This window comes from Puma concolor, chromosome B1 (genome assembly GCF_028749965.1).
Source record: "Puma concolor isolate L17-30 chromosome B1, mPumCon1.1.hap2, whole genome shotgun sequence".
Taxonomy (NCBI): domain Eukaryota; kingdom Metazoa; phylum Chordata; class Mammalia; order Carnivora; family Felidae; genus Puma; species Puma concolor.
Genome location: NC_141670.1, coordinates 42,297,139 through 42,321,004, shown reverse-complemented (window position 1 = coordinate 42,321,004; position 23,866 = coordinate 42,297,139). Strand labels below are relative to the sequence as shown.

The following is a 23,866-nucleotide window of genomic DNA, read 5'->3' as shown; positions in this document are numbered from 1 at the left end:
ACACCACACGCGGCTGGGAAATCCTTTGGCCAGTCTTTGCCCTCGGTATCCTGCAATTCCTATCTAATTTAAGCAAAAATAACAAGTAAGGCAAGCCCTCAGAAGAGGCCATGGGCGCTCTGTCATGAAGCTTGGGTTTTATCTTATAAGAAAGTGCATCATCAAAGCTGTATAAAGAGGATGGGGACAAGATCAGATCTAGATACAAGAAAGGTAATTCCGGTGACAAAACTTCTAGGCTAGATAGAAGACAAGAGAGATTTAGAACAAGGGTCAGGAGGCAGAGGCCTCAAGCCAAGTGGGAGTTGATGAAGGCTTGATCTACTTCTGAAATAGCAAGAAGGGACAAAGATGAGGTGAACAGGGTCAGACAGGGCAGAATCCCAGGATCAGGATGTAGCAGGTGAGCAGAGCCAAATGTAATTCAATAGTTTTCAGCCTGAGGAAATGGAGGAAGTTTGGTATTATGAAATCTTAAAAGGACATATAAGAAGGGAAACAGGTTTTTGTGGGGATAAAAGATAAGTCCACTGAAGTGTGGTTATTCTGGATTGAAAACACCTAAAAGTCCACAATTCTGGGTCCATAGGCTCTATTTTCAATATATAAAAGCAAACTGCAGAGTAGTAATCCAACTAAGTCGCATATGAAAACATCCTCCCTACACTCATATAATTGTATTTTCCACCCTCTCTCTCTCCCTCTCTCTGCCCATCCCCTGCTTGTGCTCTATCAAAATAAATACACTTAAAAACAATTGCATTTTCCAGAACAGAGAGAGATTTCTCATTTAAGATTTAATGTTTAAGATTTCTTGCTTAAGATTAAGATGCATACACACACACACACACACACACACACACACACACACACAAAAACACTCAGAGGAATATTACTTTGCCATAAAAAAGAATAAATTTTGCTGTTTGTGACAACATGGGTGAACGTTGAAGACATTATGCTAAGTGAAACAAATTAAAGAAGGACAAACACTATATGATCTCACTTGTGAATCTAAAAAACAAAAACATAACAAAACATGATTGTAGATACACAGAACAGATTGGTGGTTTCCAGAGGTGGAGGGAGTGGGGGAGATAGATGAAATGGGTAAAGGTTATGAAGAAGTGCAAACTTCCAGTTATAAAATAAAATCATGGGGATACAAGGTACAGTGTGGTGATCATAGTTAATAATACTGTATTGTATATTTAAAAATTGCTAAAACAATAAATCTTTAAAGTTGTTACCACAAGAGAAAAAAAATTGTAACTATGTGTGCAGTGACAGATGTTAACCAGATTTATTATAGTGGTTATTTTGTAATATATATAAATTTTGAATTATCATTATACATCTGAAACTAATACAATATTCTATGTCTATTATACCTCAATTTTTAAAAAGTACAAAAAAATATTTAGTGTTCTGAGCAAAACAAAAGACTTAGGCTTACCAGTCATTCATACCTTAGTATGAATTAGCTTATAAGGTCCTTTCCCAAACAAAGGCTTTGGAGGAGAGGTGAAGAGAGTGTCTAAGAGTCAAACACAGTGGCCCTGAGAGGAAATAAAGGTACTGAAAAAAGACTTCTGACTATCCAACTGAGCCCATAGCATGAGCTGCTAGACAACATTGCCCCACTTCCAGCTAGAGAATGGGTTTATCCTATGCTGTCTCTAAGGTCACCGGAACCACTCTACCTCAACCCCATGTGTCAGAAAGTAAGAAAGCCAAGGGACATTTGATATTTGTTAGTTCTCATCACTCAACTCCCCTCTTGGGAAACAAAAATAGACCATTCATTATTGTAGTATTGAACATAATGTAGTAAAATGTGCAAAATTTTGTTTTATAGCTAGTTTTATCCTCATTCACTACTTTGATAATAATCAACTAAGCTTCCCTTACACAACACACTCCTGTTTCATGTCATCTCCTAACTGTCCTAACCGCTTCTCCAAGTCAACATGTCTAAACTAAACAGGCTCTCTTCCACAGTCTCCTCTCAATGAACAGCTCTTGTATCTACTGCTATGTAACAAACCACGCCAAAACTTAATGGTCTAAAACCACAACTGTTTGTTTAACTCCATGACTCAGCAGGTCGGCAAGGCAGGCAGGGCTCAGCTGAGTGGTTCTCCAGGTCCGAGCCAGGCTCGCCTGCTCTCCACGTTTGCAGTCAGCTGTTCACTTGGCTGACGCTGGCTAGGTTTCGAGATTTATGATGCTTACTCTCTCCACATGTTCTCTCAGCTAGCCCAGACTGGTTGCAAGAGTCCAAGTGTATCAAGAGCCTAAGTGCAAGGCCCACATGTTTTTCAAAGCTCTGCTTGTGATGGGTTTGCTGCTAGCCCACCAGTGAAAGCAAAGTGCCTGGCTAAGCCCTGAGTCAGGCTAGGAGGATAATACTAAAGGGCCTGGACACAGAGGTGGAAACAGGGGCACCTGGGTGGCTCAGTTGGTCAAGCATCCGACTTCAGCTCAGGTCATGATCTCGCGGTCCTTGGGTTCAAGCCCTGCATCGGGCTCTGTGCTGACAGCTCGGAGCCTGGAGCCTACTTCAGACTCTGTGTCTCTGTCTCTCTTTCTCTGCCCCTCCCCCACTCATGCTCGCTCTCTCTCTCTCTCTCTCTCAAAAATGAATAAACGTTAAAAAAAATTTAAACACAAAAGAGGTGGAAACAGATTAGGGCCTGTAGTGGAATCAGTTCTCCATTGATGATGTTAACTTTAAATTCTCTCATGTCTGCTCCCTTCTGATCTCTGCTAACTTCTTATTCCCCTAAATCTCTACAACAGACACCTAACAGGTCCACCCACTCCATTCTGGGGCTTCCTTTAGACTTTTCTATACATAGCAACAGAGTACTTTTTATTTTCATATTTATTTTCATTGAAGAAAAACTGACATATAATTTGAGTTTCAGGTGTACAGAACAGTGATTCAACATTTGCATATACTACAAACTGATCACCACAGTAAGTCTAGTGACCATCTGTCACCATACAAAGTTAATACAATATTATTGACTGTATTCCCCATGCTGTACTTACAGCTGCATGACTTATTTATTTCTAAACCGTGAAAGCCCATACCTCTTGATCACTTTCAATCATTTTGCCCACTCCCACCCCTCCCTTCTGGTAATCACCAGTTTATTCTCTGTATCTATCAGTCAGGGTTTTGCTTTGTTTTGTTTGTTTAGATTTCATATAGAAGTGAAATCATGCAATATTTGTCTTTTCTGTCTGGCCTCAAGGTCCATCCGTATTATCAAAAATGATAAGATTTTATTCTTTTTTATGGGTGTGTGTGTGTGTGTGTGTGTGAGAGAGAGAGAGAGAGAGAGAGAGAGAGAGAGAGAGACATCTTTATCCTTTCATCCACCTTTGATGGACACTTAGATTGCATCCATATTTTGGCTACTGTAAATAATAAGCAAGAACATAGGGGTCAGAATAATTATTGAAAGCCAAATCTGATTATTTTAGTCTCCTGGCTTAAAACCTTTCAATAGACTTTGGTTGCACTTAAAATAAAAACCCAAACTTCTTAAAATGGCTTGTAAATAATCCTCCACCCTACATATTGAGTTCACCTGTTGTTCAGTTTCATTACTGTGAAAGTGCCCTTTCACTGTTACGTCCCGGTTTGGATGATAAATTACATTGTCACCCTCCCCCTAAAAAGGGGTCTGCCCCTTACTTCAGGACCCTTCTAGCCTCTTCTACCATCACACTTGCTGTGTTCTGCACGAGTCCTGCTCACCTTCTGTCTATCCCCAAAGGCTGTTCCCTCTCCCTGGAATAGTCTTCCCTTACTTCTTTGTCCAGTTAATGCCTGTGCACCCTTCAGATGCTACTTAGGAATCACTGCCCAGAGAAATCCTCCCTCAATTCCCATACAAGTCACCTCTTCTGAACAATCTCTCTCAGCTCCATGCCCACTTGGCCATGGCATTTATCAGAACTGCCATTTCAACTGAAGGCAAGGACTCTGGGTCTGGCTTTGCTCACCACTTACTCTATGTCTGGAATATACACAAAGCAATTATTAATGGATTACATGCCTAAAATATTACTACATTAGAAAATAAAAGAAATATTTGAAATTATAAGCAATCCACTCATCTCATTTATGAATCATAAATATCAGTTCCCAGAAAATATTTAAATCACAGTTAATTAAAATTGGAAAGCAGCAAGTGATCACTTAGTCCAGAGGAGGACTAACTTTCTTGGATTTCACTTTCTTGAAGTCCAAGTAAAATGCAGACAGGACTAACAGTTTTCTGTTTTATTTCTAGGTGACAAGACTTGCATTGAGAAGACTTAAAATCCCTTCCAAGCTCAGATATTCTTTGGTTACAATTTACTTTTGCTTTGATAGCCCTTTTTTTCTTCTTTTTCTCTTCCCTTTCCTTCTCCTTCTCTCCTTTTTGCATAATTAGCTATGAAAGCAGAGAACTGCTGTCCAGGACACTATGTCACAATGCAAAAAATATATAAAAATGAAAAATCTGTATGGAGAAAGGGATGGGCAGGAAAAATACACTAAAGACCCTTATTTCTTAGTCTCCAGAAAATTTCAGGTCATAAATCCATCTTGAATGTTTCCATCCCCCATTACAACAATGGATACAATGGATAATGAGAAATCAAACAAACTAATTTGTCAATTCTAGGACATGACATCATGACCATTCATTTCTGGAGTTGCTAATGCCAACCAGTGACCTTCTAGGGTTATGTACAGCTGAAATGTGAAGAGGAAATTTAATTAAAAAAGGTCAACCATCACTCAGTACACCAATAAAACAAGATTTTTTTCCTTTACAATAAAATCTCAAAAATTAAAAAAGAAAACCAACATCGTATCTTATGATATACATTCAGTGCTTATAGCCCAAACTATAATGACTATATGGATGATAACATTTGCTGAGCTCTTGAGTATCTAAAGTCATAGACATTCCTTTAAAGGTCAGCTGTAAAACCGAGTTAATAACTCTGAAGAAAAATGCCTTTTTCCCACCAGGAATTCACAATAAAAATCATCTCCTTCTCTACACAATTTTAACTACGCTTGGCAAAAAGACAAAACTAATAGACAAATTAGACATGATTACAAGACTATTTGGCTATTCAATGTCACAGATCAAGAGGAACGGTTCCTGTTGCAAGCAAGTAATGGCCCTGGTCCACAGTCACTCACATATGCTCCATAGAGAGTTTCGATAGGGTTTAGAGAATGACACGCTCAAACAGCCACATTTTTAATATCTATTAAAGTCACTGTGCCATGACTGCATGATGCCACCTGTGAGCAGGAGGGAGGGGAATATGAGCAACAGCACCGTGCATGTGGCCGAGGGGAGTACATTCTATCACCCGGAGCTGCTCCAAATATCTGACTCTCTTCCAGCCAGACTGAAATATTGGCATTGGACAACAGCCAAGTAATGACAAGATGTACGCGTTCCTCCAAGCAACACTCCAATGTGCTAATGCCAACACCATATTTTTCCCTCTTTGTATTAGTTTAGGTTCTTTAAAACAAGAATGTTATTGAACACTGTAATATTTTCACAGTTTCTCTGGTTCCTTGGCAATTACTTAGGGCTTCTACTGAAAACATCTCTTTCAGCAGCATTTATTTAGTCCTAGAATACAGACCTATGAATTTCCCCCGCCAGCTCACTCTAATCAGCTTGTTGTGTTTTCTCCCAGTCAAATATAGTATCAGAAGGAAATACAACCCTTACCCAGTGCATTAGAAAGGAGGAAGGAGTGTAGGGTGCCTGGGTGGCTCAATTAAGTGTCCGACTTTGACTCAGGTCATGATCTCATGGTTTGTGAGTTCAAGCCCCGCATAAGGCTCTGTGCTGACAGGTCAAAGTCTGGAGCCTGCTTCAGATTCTATGTCTCCCTCTCTCTCTGTCTCTCTCTCTCTCTCAAAAATAAACATAAAAAAAGGAAAGGAGGAACGAGTGACAGTTGTTGGACACCCACCTCCCAGGCCCTGTGCTCCCTGCTTTGCATTTACATGATCATTTCCATCCTTCACAGTAGTCATGGATAAATGGGCTATTGCCACCATTTTTCAGATGACAAAACTAAGTCTTAGAACAATCAAGGAACTTGACAAAGCCTACCCCACTAGCAGGAATTGGAGGCCATATTCAATCCCAGGGCAATCCCCAATGCCTGCACTATTCCTTTACATGACACTGAATTGAGTGGCACCATAGTAACCACCTCTCAGATTTTCAATATGTCTGTAAGGCCATCAGCCCTCAGTAGGAATCTGAGAAGAAATGAACAGGATTAGGATGGCCCAGTGAATATTGTCCTAGCTCACTAGAGCCCTGAGTAGAAGAATTCATTGAGCCACTCCCATAAAGAGTGTCCTATAGGAACCTAGAACTACTAATGTCACTGATATGTGAAATGGCTGAGCCAGAAGTGAAATGAAATGCACCAAAGGCAGCCACAGAGATGTGGCTGGGTGGAAAAGGCCCTAGAGTTAGATGACCTCTAGTTTTGTATGCTTCTATTCCTCTCTGAACCTTCTTTATCTCATTTACAAAGTGGGCATTGGTAATGCTCACACAATAAAATTCTCTGAGAATTACCTAAGACCACATAGGCAGAGCTCCCAATATCGTCTGTGATCGGGGGCAGGTACATGAGAAAGATTTGCCGGATCCAAGTCCAAAAAGACATTTTACTTCAAATTAGTAGAACTCAGGGCATCATCCCTATTTTTCAAATGTATTTTCTCTAGGCTTTCTGGTGTGTATCAGGGGACATTCATCATTGTCTCAGCATTACCTGCACCAAATCCAGGTCACATGAAGTTATAAATGTATCTTGTATTCTAACGGCACAACCCTTGGCTGCTTCTAGGGCAAGAAGAAAAAATATATACTTCTAAAAGAACATATCAACCCAAACAAAGCCAAACAGTCACAAACCAGAATGTAGTGAAGGAAACAGACTTCTTTGTTCTGCAAGAATAATATTCTGAGCATGAGGAATGCCCATAGGTGACTAAGGAGAAACAGAGAGGGCACGTGGGGTCGCCTAATGGGAAGACAGCAGGCATGATTTATGACATAGCCTTAGAGAGTAAAGACTCACTGTGCTGTGTAGGACAAAGGAAAGAAGGGAGGGAACACCCTCTCACACCCCTCCCTGTAGCCAGGGAAGAGATGGAGATAAATGGACCCCATTTTAAAATGATTAAAAGTGGGTGGTAAAAATTTTCAGGAAAGAGTTGGGATTTCAGAGAAGAACAAACTTAGGTTTTGTGAGACTCTAGGATGTGAATCAAGGAAACCTACGTATCGGGGGAAAATACTGACACAGGAAAGATAGCTTGAGAGGCAGACACCTGAAAAGAGGAAACACAGCAGACAGGGCAAAAAGCCCAAGAACCCAGCTGCCACATGTTCGTGAGCCATCAAGCTGCATTAAGCTGGGTAGAGGCTTCTGGAAACCCCTGCTGGCCCTCTGAAAGGAAACCCAACATATAGGCTGACATCTCAGAGCTGACATTAGAGAGGTCTGTCATCCCAAGAATTCCTTTATTAACTACCCTAAACAAAAACATACTTTGATTTGCGTTCAAGAGCCCATTTGGTGTGCAAAGTGAAAGACACATGTTAAGGCATTTGACCTCTACTCTTCCATGTTTTGCATCATCCAGTAAGTATGATCCACCTGTTTACTCTGGAGGCAACACCAAAATATCCTACGGAGAAGAACTTCCTATCAGTTTCCTTTTTTCTTATGGCTGAAATTGGGTGGGGATCTGGGAAGGACATTTACCTCCATTAGCTACGCCTCAACTTCTGCACAAACAGCCTTGATATGTGGTAAAATAGGGTCAAGCCTCAAGGGCAGACAAGAAAAGACAGACAACAGCTCATCTCAGAGCAGCCAGTGAGAAGGAAGCTAAATAAGTGAGCAGGTCTGCCAGGGCAGGGTGGTTACAGACTGGCCAGATGGAGCCTGAACATGTGGGTCCCCACCAGAAGCACCTGCTGGGGAGACCAGCCTGTGCTATGACAGCATGATCTCCCAAATCCTCCCCCTTTCCTTACGTGTTTCCTGTTTGAAGATCATCCACATGAGACCAAGAACCTGGAGAAGATTCTCATTGAAACAGTGTCCATAGTTCTCAGATTTTCTTAAACCCAATTTCACAAAATCTTCTTTTAACAAAGGCACTTTTATAGGGATATAACCAAAATATAATTTCATGGTAATACTCTGTATGATTTTCCATACAAATGATAGTTTTTTTAATTAAAACTATTTTTTAATCATAATGATTTTAAAGAAAAAAATAAGATAATATCTTATCGTGAAAATATGAACAGTAATTTATGGAATGCCCCTGTGGGAAGGGGTATAAAGATTAATAAGTTAAGGCCCTTGCCCTCATAAAGTCTAAAACTGTGGGTCTTACCATCTCTGCCTTTCCAACTAAGGAGGAATAGGATGGACCCACTGGGAGTCACTGGATCTAGGTCTTAAGACCACATCTGAGCTGTTCCATCTCCTTAAATAGCCCTGGTCTTCCTACTGGATGCACATGGTTTAACCACCGACAACTTTGGCATCTCTCTCTAGAAGTCCTCCAGGGTACTGATACTATCCTCTCCCCAGCCCTGGCACTTGGTGACAGCCTTGAATTCATTCAGCACACTGTCCTGACACTGGACAACACCTGTAGAGAACCACCTGTAGAGAACCTCTAGCCTGTGCCTCTGTGGGATCCAACTCCTGGCCTGGCCACTGGCATGGCTTCACCCTCCCCATTAGAAATGTAGAAAACCTTCACTGGGAAGAAACTCTGAAGACAAAAGTCCACCAGTCACTGGCTGTCCTCTACCCCTGCACTGGAGGCAAATTTACCTCTATGCAACTTCAGTTCCGCTCAGCCTGGATTAATATGAAACAACCTTGAGAAAGGGTTTTCCTCACATCTTTTCCCCATGCTCAGATCTCCATGCTCTCTGGTCCTTAAGGAGGAAGAAGACTACTGTGGCTGCAGGAGAGGCGACAGCCACCCAGTGCAAGTTCTGAACTGGAAGCCATTTGGAAACCTTCTTCTGCTTCACATCTATTATCCAATTGATCCATTTTTACTGACTTAATTATCCCTCAAATTTATGTATTTCTCATTGTTTGCTGTTGTCATTAGCCTCATCCACAGCCATCCTCTCAGTGGCCTATTGAAAGCCTGATGCTCAACCATTCACCTCTGCTCCTTTTTCCATTAATCCATTCTCTGCATCTGACATCACTGCCTGCTTCTGTCTCTGAACACAAGCAACGCTGGCTTTCATTTTCTTCCTTAAGTGTGCTGTGATTTCTTTGACTGCAGGGCCTTTGACCATGCCGTCCCCTCTGCCTGGCATTCTTTGGCCTCCCATTGCCTCTTTGACTAGTTAAACCATCCTCACCTTCCAGACACAGCTGAAGCATCATTTGTTCAGGGAGGGTTTCTCTGATCCCAAAGACCTATGATCTCCCCATTTTGTGCTTGTCCATTACTTTCTTTCATTTGTGTATTTGTATGATTTTTTAAAAAAATAATGGCCGTTTCCCCCACTACCCTGTAAACTCTGTCAACACCAACTGCATGTGTTTCCTTCACCACTAAATTCTCACAATCAACAAAGTACCTGACTCTCAGTAGGAAGTCAATTAACATTTCTTTTAAAAAGGGAATAAATGAAGAATACATAGTAATACGTAGTTCTAGAGCCAAACTGTATTGTGTTTGAACCCTGGCTGTATCATTCACAACAAGGTCTGTGAGTTTATGTAAGATATTTGACCTAAGCTTCAGGCTTCACCCCTTTTAAAATAGAGGCAGTAAAGATTCCTACTTGCATTTGTAAAGTTCAAATAAAATATCTATCAAGTATTTAGTATCGGGCTTGACACATAAAGAGGGCTTCACTCGTGGCCAGCTAACAAGAGAATATATCCAATGATGTGTTAACAGTAAAATCAAAGACCGACTACACTACCTCTGTTGTGGGGGAAAAGTTATTTTCATAGCTGCCTTTGGGGGAATCCTTTTTTTCCTCCCCTCTGGATCAGATTTTAGATAGAAGTAGTAACTATGCTATATATTTTAGCATAAATGAGTTTCAGAACCACAGTGCCAAGCTAAAGACCTAGTATGGGGCCCAGAGAGTCATGTAGAGCCAAGTGCCATACTGCACATTCGCATTAATGAGCAGTTCTGGGTTGTTGTTTTTCTCCTTTAAATTATTATCTGTGTATTTGGAATCTCGATTCCACTTTTGGGTACAGTTTGGAGAGGAATTATTGGACTTTCCAAGACATACCACTGATTTGTAGTGACAAGAACAAGTATTCTAAACCAGGGTTGTCTCAAAAAAAGTCCAGAGTCTTGGGTTACCATAAACTGGTGCTGCTGTGCCGATGGCATAAAAAACCTGGTGTCCTCATTGTGTCCACAGTGTTGCAGACTTCAAACAAATTCTTATAACGTAACCCCTTCCTAAATTTCAAGCGATCTGCACTGAAAAAAACCAAAGCAGAACAGCAAGAGTGTTGATTCTTGCTCAGGAGTTTGGAATGATACTTCCTACTGGCCAAAACCTTCAACTTGCTGGCCCCTAATAAACCAAAACTCAAAAGGAACAGAGGGCAAGGCAGCTTGAAGAGTCTGGAATGACATAGGTCATTCTGAGCCTAGGTGGCTCAGTCAGTTGACCATCTGTGTTCAGCTCAGGTCATGATCTTGCAGTTTGTGGGTCTGAGCCCCACATCGTGTTCTGTGCTGACAGCTTGGATCCTGAAGCCTGCTTCAGATTCTGTGTCTCCCTCTCTCTCTGCACCCCCCCCCCCCCGCCCTGCTGCCCTCTCTCTGAAAAATAAACATTAAAAAAAATTATTAAAAAAAAAAGAGTAAGGAATGACCAAAATGTGTCATCCCTGTGAGTAGACAGATACGCAAAAAGAGGAGTGATAACACCCCCCTTCCTTCACCAAATCTGTCCACTTCACATGGGGGCCAGCAAACACTTTCTGTGAAGGGACACAGGGGAAACAGTTTAGGCTTGTGGGACATACAGTCTATCGCAACCGCCCAGCTCTGCCGCTGCCCTGTGCATAAAGCTATAAAGGACTGAGCGTGGCTATGTTCCTAAGATTATGTCTATGGACATTAAAAGGTGAAGTTCATGTATTTTCCACTTGACAGTATATTCTTCTTTTGGTTTTTCCCCCAAACATTTAAGAATGTAAAAACCGTTCTTAGTTCGCAAACTTTACAAGAATAGGCCATGGCTACATTTGGCCAGCAGCTATTTTCTGACCCTTGTTTTAAGACACATCAATAAACACCACCTCACAATTATTGGTGCCCTAATCTTTCCTCAGGTGTTCTTCATGAACACAGCAGGCCTGCCCCTAACTGGACTAGAGAAGTTGTATATCGCACAAGAGACGAACGATCAGAACCAATAGACAAAAAATGTAAAACTCTATTAATGAACGCTACACACACTCACACTCACACACACACACACACACACACACACACACACACACACACACTTTACCATTTATCATGCGGCTCCACAAACAGGAAGCTTTTATTTGAGTCCCTGAACAACTCTGAGAGGTAGGCATGGCAGCGTTTATAGGCCCTGATTATAACCATGGCAATTAAGGTTTAGAAAGTCCAAAACAAAGTTGTAAAACTAATATATGTAGCTGAGCCAGGGACAAAATCCCCACTTGTAGCTCTAAACACACAGCTGGAGGCCAAAGCACACAGCTTTGATGGGTAAATGTACCTATCTTTGCGAACTGCTCATGAATTTAGCTGCAGACCACTTGACAAAGCAGAAAACGTTGACAAAGTAAATGTTAATATTGTACGCAGCAGACGGGCAGGCCTTTCCCCACCACCCCACGCTTCACTTTGGTCTCCACTGCTCTACTGAGTGCATTCTGTGTCCCCCAAATTCATGTCCACCTCCAACAGGAGACATTTGAAAATAGGGTCTTTGCAGATTAATTACAATGAGGTCACACTGGATTATTATAGCAGCTGTCACTCGGATGACTGTCGTTCTTATAAGAAGAGAAGAGAACACATGAAGATACATGCAAGAAGGAGACCAAGTGATGACAAAAGTGGGCAGAACGATGCAGCTCGAGCCAAGGAACACCGAAGGCTGCCAGCAACCACCAGCAGCGAGGTGAGAAGCACAGAACCGATTTTCAATCAGACCCTCCAGAGAGAGGCCCTGCCTACACCTTGATTCAGACTTGGAGCCTCAAGGACTGTGAGAAAATAAATTTCTGTTGTTTTTAGCCACCCAGTTTGTGGTAATTTGTTACAGCCATCCTGGGAAAGTAACACAGCCTCCCACCGGCATTTTATACTCTAGAAATACCTTTGAATTTTGCTTCGCTGAAGACATTACTCATTTTGGCTCCACACTCAGAAGAGCACTTTGCCCCCCCATTCACTGGGCTCACCCACGTGTATCCCTCAAGAATCAGTTCAGCGTCACTTTTTCCAGGCAACTCTCTCCTGCCCCATCCCACCAGGAAAGGTTGGGGACCCCTCCAGTGTGCTAGATGACACCCTGGGATATGTCCTGTGGGAGCACCAATATCCATGGGAGCACCTGCACAGCCACCACACTGTCTTAAAAAACGTGACCACACATTGGATCACCCCCAACCTGAACTAGATCCTGATCTCTCCTGGGGAAGGGCCCATGTCCTTACTAGCTGATTACCACCAATCTCAGGAAGTGGCATGGTGAGCTAGTTTGCAGAACCAGAGGAATTTTCTTTCATTTTGTTTTGTCTTTCCCCAGCCTTGTCTTTGCCACTTGCCAGCGGTATGACCAGAGTCAAGTGACTTAATTTCTCTATTTCAGTTTACTTTTCTGTAAAGTGGGGATAATGATAGTTTCCACCCTATACAGGAGTGAGGATTAAATGTGTTAATGTATGTAAAGCATTTAGAATATAAGTAGGAGGTACCTGCTAAGCACCAGCTATTATTACTTTGCCCCAGAACAGCAGTGCTCTCTGGCTCTGGACCCAGCAATGGCTTCAATGTCTAAATATAAGACAGAATTTCAAGATATGTGGGAGAAGCCTAGGAATAGAACTTAGGGAAGCAGGGAGGGTCTCAGCCTCAAGCCTGACCAATTTGGGCAAGTCATGGTACTTCTTTGGACCTTTTTTTCACCTTCATCACAAAACAGTCGGATTAGATAGTCCTCCTGACCTGGAACCCAGGATTTTAGGGACCCATGAAACTGATCCTGGAGGTGCTCCAGCTCTGCTGAATATTCCAGACCTATAGGAAATCATGTAAGTGTTTAAAAGTGAGAAGCTTGATTACACCAACCAAATGTCAAGTTTTTCCACTTAGGAGGAATTCTATTAACTCGATGTAAAAACACCATGTACTTAATACTGACTGGTGGTTTTTGTTGGCAGTTACTTATCCTTACAGAATAAAATTAAAGGTAAAATGAAATCATCCTTTTACTTAAAAATGTTGTTTCTTAAGTAGACATTTTTTTTTCCCAAAGCAAGTGAGAAGATGCTAAAAAGTATCTTGAAAACCTGAGACTCTCAATGAACTAGATGCGCTCTACATTCCTTTTTGGCTCTAATGCTCACAGGATTACAGAAAATTTCTCTAAGGCAATCAACTATAACAATTTATTTTGCATTTAATTTTACTCTGTGGCCTCAGGAGGAAAATGTCTTGCTCTAAGATTTCAGGGGAAAAAAAAAAACATAGAAGATCCGAATGAGCATTTGAAGCACACGAAGGGGGAATTTAAAAAGCTGGAAATACCAGGTTAGGAGGCAGAAATGAATTTTAAGTTTTTGAAAAGCAACAACAAAGTCAAATAACCTGGAGTAGAAATGACAATTGACCCTGGGAATAATCATAGGCACTTGTGTTCATGTGTATGTAGACTTGGAGTTACTGCATATTCCCAGAGGGCTAAGAAGTAGGGAGGGAGGGGTGGCTGCCATAACTTATCAGCCCTATCAGTTTTAGGGATCACTGTGGGGCCAAGGTTCAGGTGCATTCAGGGATTGGAGACTCAGAAACAAGTTTTCTCTGTTTTTGGAAGTCACTCACTTTGTTGGGTAGTCAGGGTGGCCATGAAACTAGTTCCAGCCAAGACTGGGCTACAAACCTGTCACAGCCCCAGGAAGCAGGACAGTGGGGAGGATGTGCAATGATGGAGAGGCAGGTGGAACAGAGTATTACATTCTTCTAAGACACAGGGTATTTGTGGAGAGGGAATCAATAATAATAATGCAGGTAGAAAGAGCTTTGAAAATAAAGTGCTGAATAAATAAGTTATCTTATTTGGACCTTATGCTAAACCTGTACACTGATGTTATTTTTATCCCCATTTTATAGCCCTGTGGAAATAAACAAGACCAACCAAATGAGAAAAAGAAAGGCTATTTATTTAGAGCTTACTAGAGCAAGAATGTCAGTCACCATCACTTGCCTTGGAGAAGACTCCAAGGCAAACGGATAAGTGGGAAAGCTTTGTAACGGAATAAAGGGGAGGACTCAGGTATGCCCTGATTGGAGACTGCTTGTGTGCGGAAGCTGTAGGTAGGCGAACTAGAGGTGGACATCCTATGTGATTGTTTAGGAGTGCCTATTTGGCTTTCTCTGGCTGGTTCCAAACAGGGAGCAGGGACAAAAATTAGGAAAGCTATCAAGTATTAATCAAGTCCAGACCATTTGGGGCCTATTGTTACAGGGGTTATGGTTTGGCTTCCTGGATTGTTACTAGAGATAACGGTCTGACTTCCTACAAGTTTAACTTAGGCAGGCTTCCGGGGCTGTTTTCTATATACTAATGGGTTGGACTCCCAGGATGGTTGCTATAGGTTATGGGTCAAAGTTCTATTTTCATTTATTTATTTATTGATTGATTGATTGATTTTAGTTAAAGTATAGTTGAAACCCAATGTTATATTAGCTTCAGGTGTATCAAAGTTCTATTTCCATATAGCTGGCCATTGTTTATTTGCATATTAAGCCTTTCAACCCTAAGGTATGAGTCTGTACAAAAGAAAGTTGGCCAAATAATTACCAGTTTCAACTTTCACATCCCCAGTGAGGGACTGGGGTGGCTTCCATGCTATATCCAGCATGTCAAAATGCCTAAGGTAAATGATGTATTTACCTATGAAATGTATGTGCAAACAAACCCTCATAAAATCATCAACAATCTCTTTCAAAAAGTAGAGTCATTATGTTGCTTTTCCTGCTTACTGATTTGGTCTTATACTATGATTACAGAAAGCTATAGAATATGATTTAATAAATAAATCGTTGGCAGGAATGTCTGGGTGGCTCAGTTGATGAAGTGTCTGACTCTTGATTTCAGCTCAGGTCATGATCTCATGGTTTGTGAGTTAGAGCTCCATGTTGGGCTCTGCACTGACAGCACAGAGCCTGCTTGAGATTCTTTCTCTCCTTCTCTCTATTCCCCTCCCCTGCTTACACACGCACATATGCTCTCTCTGCCTCTCCCGTCCACTTTTGCAAAATAAATAAATAAACATTAAAAAAAAAAAAAACAGACCATTAGTAGATCCAAGTTTTCAAAACTCAGGATACACCAGAGGAAAAAGTTCTCAAAGGGGTCTTTGGTAAAGAATCTTTGCAAATACTTCCTGCTCTAAAAATCCAAATATCTTCCCCTCCATAAATCATTCCCAGTGCTACTGGCAGAACCAGGGCCTGAGTGGGTAAATCATGGGTCTGACCAGAATGGCAAAGACCATGTCCTCAAGTAACACCAGTTGAGTCCCAGTGTCCCCCTTCTGTCTGCCCAGTCAAGCCCTCCCTAGGAGCTCAGACATAAGTAAGTACAACATTCATGATTAGAACTTGAGCAGATAGAAAATAATCTGTGTTCCAAGAGCTAATTGTCAAATGTATATGAACCCTATGGTTTTTGACTATTATGATAAGACATGAAAAAGCTACTGAATGAAGTGACACGGGCATCATTGCTGGATAATTTCAGAGAAAAGGAACTAATTCTGTCCTCTCCACTAATGGAAAGATGGAAAGCAGGACTCTGCTGTAGCTACAAGATTCTTATACTACATGAAAGCTGGCTCAGGTCAACTCTCCTGAGGTTTAATAAGTTATTTTGATAGGAATACACCCAAGAATGCACCTGTCTCCTCCCCCACCCCCACCTCCTCCAACTGGTACCATCCATTCAAGCCCAAGGACCCCACCTCAAATGCCAACTCTCAGTAACACCATCCCCGAGCAACTCGTCCTGGCATGGATAACTTGCCCTTTGTCTCCATGGGATTTTGTGTAGAATCTTAAACACCTACACTGTGCAATTACAGCAATTTTTTTTATACAATGTTGATCTCCCTCACTCCACTCTGAGTTTCTTTAAGGCAAATCTGGGCCTTATTCATCTCTCTTTCCTCAGTACTTTGCATATAACAGTACACCTCACAGAAGCCCAGTGAGGAAAGGGTGATTATTATAGTCTCATTGAGGAAACAGGTTGAGAGAGATCAATTATTTGCCCAAGGTCATAAGGCTAAGAGCTGACAGAACCAGTCTCTGTCCCACTTCTTAGCAGCTTGAAAAGTTTTTGTGACATCTTTTCCCTCTAATAAGCTCTAAATGCTGCTTCACCAAGGCAGTAAAGACAACTCCACAGTGTTCCAGATTAGCCTGCGCATGAATAGCTCGTGTGCGATGTAAGAGGTGTGCTTGGAATTCGTTAACACCAGCCCTGATGGTCACTACTCATGGTCATCCACAGTTCTCTTGTTCTCTCTTTTTCTCTTGTGAAGAACACACAAGTGTGGTTCTTGTCAAGTGTCTTCAATGATCATATATTAATTTTTAATAAGAAAAGAAGACTGCCATCTATAAGGCAGCCGAAGGAGAAAGGAATCACAAGCATAAGCAAGAGTGTAGGGCATAAATTCTATGCCTGCAGCCTCCTCAGTGCTCAAAGGACAAGCGATTTCTGTTTCATCTGCAGTGTTTATCACAGAGGACCTCTGCAATGGATGGATATGAATATTCTACTCATTAGGAAAAGTAAGCCCTACTGGGAGGAAGGAATATTTATTTATCAGTCCCTGCTTTGGCCTGGCTGAAGTAAACCCTTTGCTCTGACCTTACATCCTCAAAGCAACTTCCTAATTGTCATTTTATCCCCAAGTAAATGTTCCCTCATGGAGAGGGGCACTGATCAAAACCCTCAGTATTTTTATTTGCAAGATGTGCACAGTATTTACAAAGGAACGAATTGGCATTCAGTTTTAGACACCAAAGGAAAAATAAAATATGTTAATAGCAAAGTATCTGATATTTCTGGCAAGTTTTCTCCTTAGGCCATCCTTCCTACTTTTGTTTATCTTCTGATGGCTCCTGCCTTCCCTCAGCCAGCTGCTCTCTGTTCCTTCTGTACATTCTTTCTCGGCTCTGCCCTAGTGTGGAATCATCACAAAGTTCTCCAACACCATACTGGCAAGTTTGGGCGGGAAAAAGGGAAAAGACTTGCTTACATGTAACATTTTCTGCAGTATTTAATGAGAATAATTTCAACTCACTTAGCTTTTCTGCTAAGGTGGACATGACTATACTTCCTAGACTTGCAAAGTTCTTAGCAAATGGAACAAATCATTTAAGGTTATCGGATGGTGCCAGATACTCACATTTTCTGACCGGAGCCTCTTGGCAGGACACCCGCCATCCCTGGGGTGAAGCATGTAATACAGTCGGACTTTGCTTGCATGTTTTCGACTCTGGGAAGGAAAAGCAGAAGCAAATACTATGAAAGAGAAAGCATTTTAAACCCTTGGAAACTTAGCCAGTGACCGTAAGTGCAAAGTAGTACTTTCATTAAAAACACTTCCCCACACTCCTGAGGATTACGTGGGGTGAAGTTTCACATAGGTTTAGTGACTTGCCCAAAGTTATAAAGCCAACATAATTTCAGGATTAGAAAACACAGTTAAAGAAGAAAGTTAAAGTTAAAACACTGGGATCTTGAAGCATAGGGTGCGTAATATATTTAATTGTCCTCAAAATAAGAATGGGTCAGCAGAGAGAGCAATACAAGGATCAACTGTGATGGAAAGCTTAGATCACCTGCCTTGTCTCACCCTCCCACTTCCCTGCCATGAGGATCTTGGGACAGTGCCCCCCCCACCCCCTCCTGGGAGTTGGCACTCATAGTATCTCCAACAGAAGGCTTTATCTCTGGTTCTCCCATGCTAGATAGAGCCTCCTTAATAAGCTATCAAAAGAGATCTTCCCAAGTCAGATATCATAAGCAAACAAAAGATATCATATGCAAGCCCGAGGACAGATCAGAGCCCAAGTTGCATGCAAGCAGGCAAAGCAGTTGAACAAATAAAGCTCCACATCCTGTAGGATCAGCAGGACTATGGGTTTCTGCCTGTATTGAATGGTCCACACCCAGCATGGAGAATTGACCTCGTCTTAGTTCTATCTTTCTTCTACTACTTTGCTCAACAGGGAGCCCACCTGAACTTCCCACACCTTTAAAGAACCCTACAGTTTTAACTACCAAGTTGCTACCTGTGGCAGGATGGTAGAGTGAAAAGGGCACCACCAGTGACAAGTTCAGATCCCAAGTGCAGCTCCACCACCATCTGGCTGTGTGATATTGAGCAAGTCAGTCTAATTTGTTTATAGCTAAATTGAGTCTCTTTTTCTCGGTGTACAAAATGAACGTGATATTTATTAGGGTTGCTGTGAGAATCAAATGAGGCAGCGCCTATGAAAAACTGCAGTCCACATAATGCTTAACGTGTCTCACCAACAAGTGCACCAATCCTGAACTCTGAATCTGTACTGCTCTGATGTGCATTCTCCTTGAATCCATCACTATCTAATTCCCATCGCCTATCCCTTTCCTTTGCTCAGGGCCGATTTCTTTCTTCTCCAGGCATTGGTTCTGCTTTGCCTTTACTTACAGTTGGGGCCCAGCCAAGCTCCTGCAATGATGGTTTGCCTTCATGGATTAGCCACAAAGGCAAAATGATTTTCGGAGAATGCAAGGCAAATTGCAACTTGTTTACAGGATATGATATAAATCCCTCTGTCTCATTTTCCTTCTTTATCACATTTTTCATCCCCTTATTGTGCCCAAAGCAAGAAAACCATGCTTCTAAAACAGTCCTTGAACACTTTCAAGGCCTTTAAATGGGTTTAAAATTGTTAATGGAACATGAATGATATTACAGACATATAAAGGTACTGGAGTGTGATTTTGAAATACATTTGTAGCCATTTCCAGGTTGTATTATCAGTTTTAATCACGGGTTACCTGGAGTCTTGTTTGCCTGGGAGATTGGTAGGACAGTGAAATAGAGACCTACGTGGACCTGTGCCAGATGATTTCAACAGCATTGTTCAGCTGCTGCACGGTTCTGAGAATGATGCAGTGCAGACTGGTACAGTTTTTTGCAGATAAATATGTTGATTACTAAAATCTGTATACAGTTTCCAGTTTTGTTAGTTTTTTGGAGGTAAGGAGTAGTGGTAAAGTTAAGAATACTGCTACAGTCAAAAAGAGAAAAAAGAACCATTAAACACCTGCAGGATGCTGAATGTGGCCACAGAGCCTGGGCTGGAGAAAAGCACAACAGACAGGTAATTAGTGAAAAGACAAAGCAGTACCAGTGTGAGCTCAAAGCCAGCGGAAGTGGGCTTTCAAAGTTTCATTTGTTCCCTTAGAAGAATGTATCACATTACCTACCACCATCAATCTACTCAAAGCCCTGGATTCCTAGACAACAAAATCACATCCAAATTGGAAATCTCATAATGTGGCCTGTTTCATGGTTGGAGTTCTTCTCTTTGCTAAAATACTACATTTCTTTCCAAAAGATTCTTCCCAGCAAAGGCAGAGCTCACTGGTTTATTTAATTGCAGCTTGACAAAACTAGTAAGAACCCATTAGCTAAAAAGAAAAGGGAAGCAAATGATAAGTCTGCTGTAAAGCCATTAGTGATGAGAGATGTTGGGGTTTGAGTCTTATTAGCAATTTTCTTCATTAAAGGCCAGTTTTTCTCCTCAGCGCTGCCAGCCTCTAATTTTGACAGGACTGACTGCCCTCCAGGTACTGTCTTTGTCCTTGTGTATGGGTGAAGAAAAACAGTGCTTTGGAAAATCCCACCTCATTCAGGAATGATGGCAGAGACATCCTAGTTCATCATTTCTCTGTTTCTCTATTGCCTGGTCTTCCTTATTGCCTCTGTCCTCCTGCAGCTTTTCCTGGGCTGCCTGAACGGGGTCCAATGCCTTTCCCACCCACAAGCCAACCCTAACTTCAGGCAGACAGTAAAAGCTCCAAAGGCAGTCCACTTCTCAGTGAGAAGAGTGTGGAGCCACCCTTCCAGTTAGACTGATTCAAACCCAACACCACTTCCAAATGATGTTGGTTGAGAAAGAGAAAGAGGCAGCTACCAGAATGCTCTCAGGCCCCCTATAATTCCTCTGCCTCAGCTCAGGGTCCAGCCCTGCTAGTGAGTCCTCTCCTTTTTTCCTGGCATACTCACCTCTACCTCAAGGTGGGGCATACCGAGTAACCCACAGCGTCTTCCCCCACTTGGCTCCTCTCAACCCCTTACCCACAGAAATTGGTTGAAAGTTGACATCATAACCTCACTCCTTCTAATTTATTCTAAAACCAAGCAAACAAAAATATTTCCACAAAATGTTAAACTTAGATTTGAGCAAAGATGTTCATTGCAGCATTGAGCTAGAAACAACAACTCAGGGAGGTAGCTACATGTTGGACAAGAGGCTGGTTAAAGTAGCCACGGGATGCCCTTATGTTCAGTTGGAGATTGAAAAAGTGTTTCCTACATACTGAATGTTGAACAGAAAATGCTAAACTGAAAATTGTTTGTGTACTGTGATTAAGATGATATAAATATTTGTAAGTATATAAGTAAGAGGTGGAAAACCAAGCATAGGTAGAGAAAGTATGGATGGTTTTCATTTTTTTATTTTTACAACCAGTTTTCCCTTAACATAAAAGTAATAACTTCACAATGCTCAAGCCATTGTAATTTCTCAATAAGTATACTTTCTACTCACAATGATTGTAATTAGTAAAAAGCACACTGATCTGAAATGCTTTTATACTCATATATTCATATACTGGCATAATTGACCACATTTCCAGCTACCCGTTAACATCTTATCAACATTCAAATGCATGATTTTTTTCACTGCAATACTTGCTGATTAGATAATACTACTTAGCCCAAGAGCAATACACATTACTTTAAATATTAAAACTTTCTTTGGGAACATACAAATGTTATGGTAAATACGTGTCCTTTTCACAATGCGATCATTTCCACTTCCTGTGTACAAATGGAGTCTCTACGGAGACAGTGCGCAAATGCCATCCAGACAACCAACCTGGAAGGAAAGCGACTTCTGAAACAGATTTATGTCATCCAAGTAATATGAACAACAAAAGCAAATCCTTATGACTTTTTCAAATTTATTAATACCTCACACATGCACTGCTTTTAAGAATTTAAAAAGACAAATTGCCAACTGCAAGGAAATGCAAGGAGACAAAAGGACCTTACATGTTAAATGTACATATGACAGAGTGTCAGGGAAGAAAAGGGCCATTTCTTTAAGGGAAAAGACATGAAAACGAAATTACAATCTCTTTTGCTTGCACCAAAAGTCAGTCCCTGGTTCTCACATTAATATTTGCATTTTAAGTAAAAGTCATTACTTTCATTCAAACCACATCAACTTTAAGCTTCCCAGAGAGGTCAGAAATTACCAACTCTTCCATTTTAATTAAAGCCTTTGCCCCTGATGCTGGGCATTGTGCAGGGGGCAGACCTATCTGCAGATTAGTTTCTTTGGCTGAAACAATCTCTTGGCACTCAAAGAAATCATCTAAAGTGGAAATTCAGGCCAGCCTTCTCTTTGGGGGGATAAAGAACAAGACAAACCTCTATTTCCGATGTATTGTGTGAAAGAAGGGGGTGGACCACATGGAAATAGAATGGCTTTGTGCTTCACCTAAATAGCCATCTCCCATTATCACATACCCTTAAAAAATTCACAACTCAAATTTGCTTCCAGCAAGGCTACTGATTTCTGGTCTCATAAAATGTGAAGACAACAAAGCAACTTAGTATTTGCATAATGCTCCAAACAGCCTTCAAAGCCCTTTGACATTTACCATTTCATTTTATCCTCAAATCACAGTTGTGAGGCTGGCAGGAGAGGTGTTATTTCAAATAAGCTTTAAGATCCATTCCTGATTCCCTAGTTAAGTCTTCACCATTTTATTTCATCATAGGTATCTAATTATACCTCTTCCAAAAACCAGCTAAAATAAGCCCTTTCCTAAAAGAAAAAGGGAAAACCTGGAACAGACTGATAATTACAGAGGAGTGATACTCACATGCCAACCAATTTTGAGCTGTTTCTACTCATTCTAGGGTGAAGAAGAGCCACTTAAGGGAAGGACGACAAATACCAAGGGTCTAACTCCCCAGCTACCCAAGAATGACTGGCTGATGTGAGATGGGCTCCATCTCTCAAGAAAAAGGAGAAGGCACCCTGGCAGAACCCCACTTAACATTCCCAGGTTGAGGGCCCCAGGGCTGAGCCCTGGAAAAGCTGGAGCACAACTTCACTGGGAAGTCAAGGTTCAGTACAGAGAAAACCACAAGTGTGCAAGATTCCCTCTGATGACTGTGACTCTTTCCTAGAGTGATGCATCTTTCCTTATTATCACAGAAAGGAGGCTGGATACAGAAACTCCCTGTACCTAGAGTGAACCAACTAAAATTCTCAGAAGAAATAAATGTTCTCTGCTGGAACTGCCCAAGGACCCGGGTTTCAGACCTCCTACACAGGCCACTGAAATGGTCCTACAAACGGAATCAGATCAGAAGATCCTGAAAGCTTTCAGACATACCATGAAAGGATCAAAGGCCAATCCTCACACACTAGAGACAAGTGACAGGCCCTCATAACCTCTGTTCACCAAGGATCAGTAGCACCTAGGAAATAATTCTGTATTGGAAAAAGAAGACTTTGGAAAAACTTCCAAGGAAAAAACATCAAGAAATTATTTGCAAAACATTTCCCACAATAAATAGAAGTACATTTTAAATGGCACAGTCTTTGTGCTGTTTAATGCTGAGGGTAAAAGCTAAAAGATGAGATAAGACAGCTGATTGAAATAAAGATGTACTGCCTGCGTTAATAAAGAAAGAACATTAAAAATATCATGGCTTGATTTTGAAAGTCTTTTCACAGCAACAGGAGCAGAATCAACACTGCAGATCGGTGTGTTATTCAATATAGAGACACTTCTTAGAATGCAGAGGGATAGAATAAAGGAGTGGAAAATAGCAATACTGGAGTTCTTACATATGAAAGATCAGAACAAATAGAATAAAAAGTCCAAGAATAGAACCAATAATTTGGAACAAAAAGAAAACTAGAAATATATATATATACATATATACATATATATGTGTATATATACATGTGTGTATATGTACATGTGTATACATGTGTGTGTGTGTGTATATATATGTGTGTGTGTGTGTGTGTATATATATATATATATATATATATATATATATATATATAAAAACTTTGTAATTGGAAAGTTTTGTGAACAATGAAGAAAAAGAAGGACTGATGGAGCATAAAAAAATAGGTGTTTTAATCTGAAATACATGTAAGAGGCAAACCATAAAGTAGGAA

General features: G+C 41.1%; 1 protein-coding gene across 4 annotated transcripts in view; it reads right to left on the bottom strand.

The window, feature by feature from the left end:
- ZMAT4 (zinc finger matrin-type 4) overlaps window positions 1-23,866 on the bottom strand; it is a 356,120-nt gene that overhangs the window by 215,682 nt on the left and 116,572 nt on the right. For all 4 annotated transcript variants that reach the window (XM_086703632.1, XM_086703634.1, XM_086703636.1 and 1 more), the window contains exon 3: window positions 17,785-17,874. In XM_086703632.1, coding sequence (XP_086559758.1) covers window positions 17,785-17,874 — 90 coding nt within the window. The remainder of the gene's footprint in view (window positions 1-17,784; window positions 17,875-23,866) is intronic.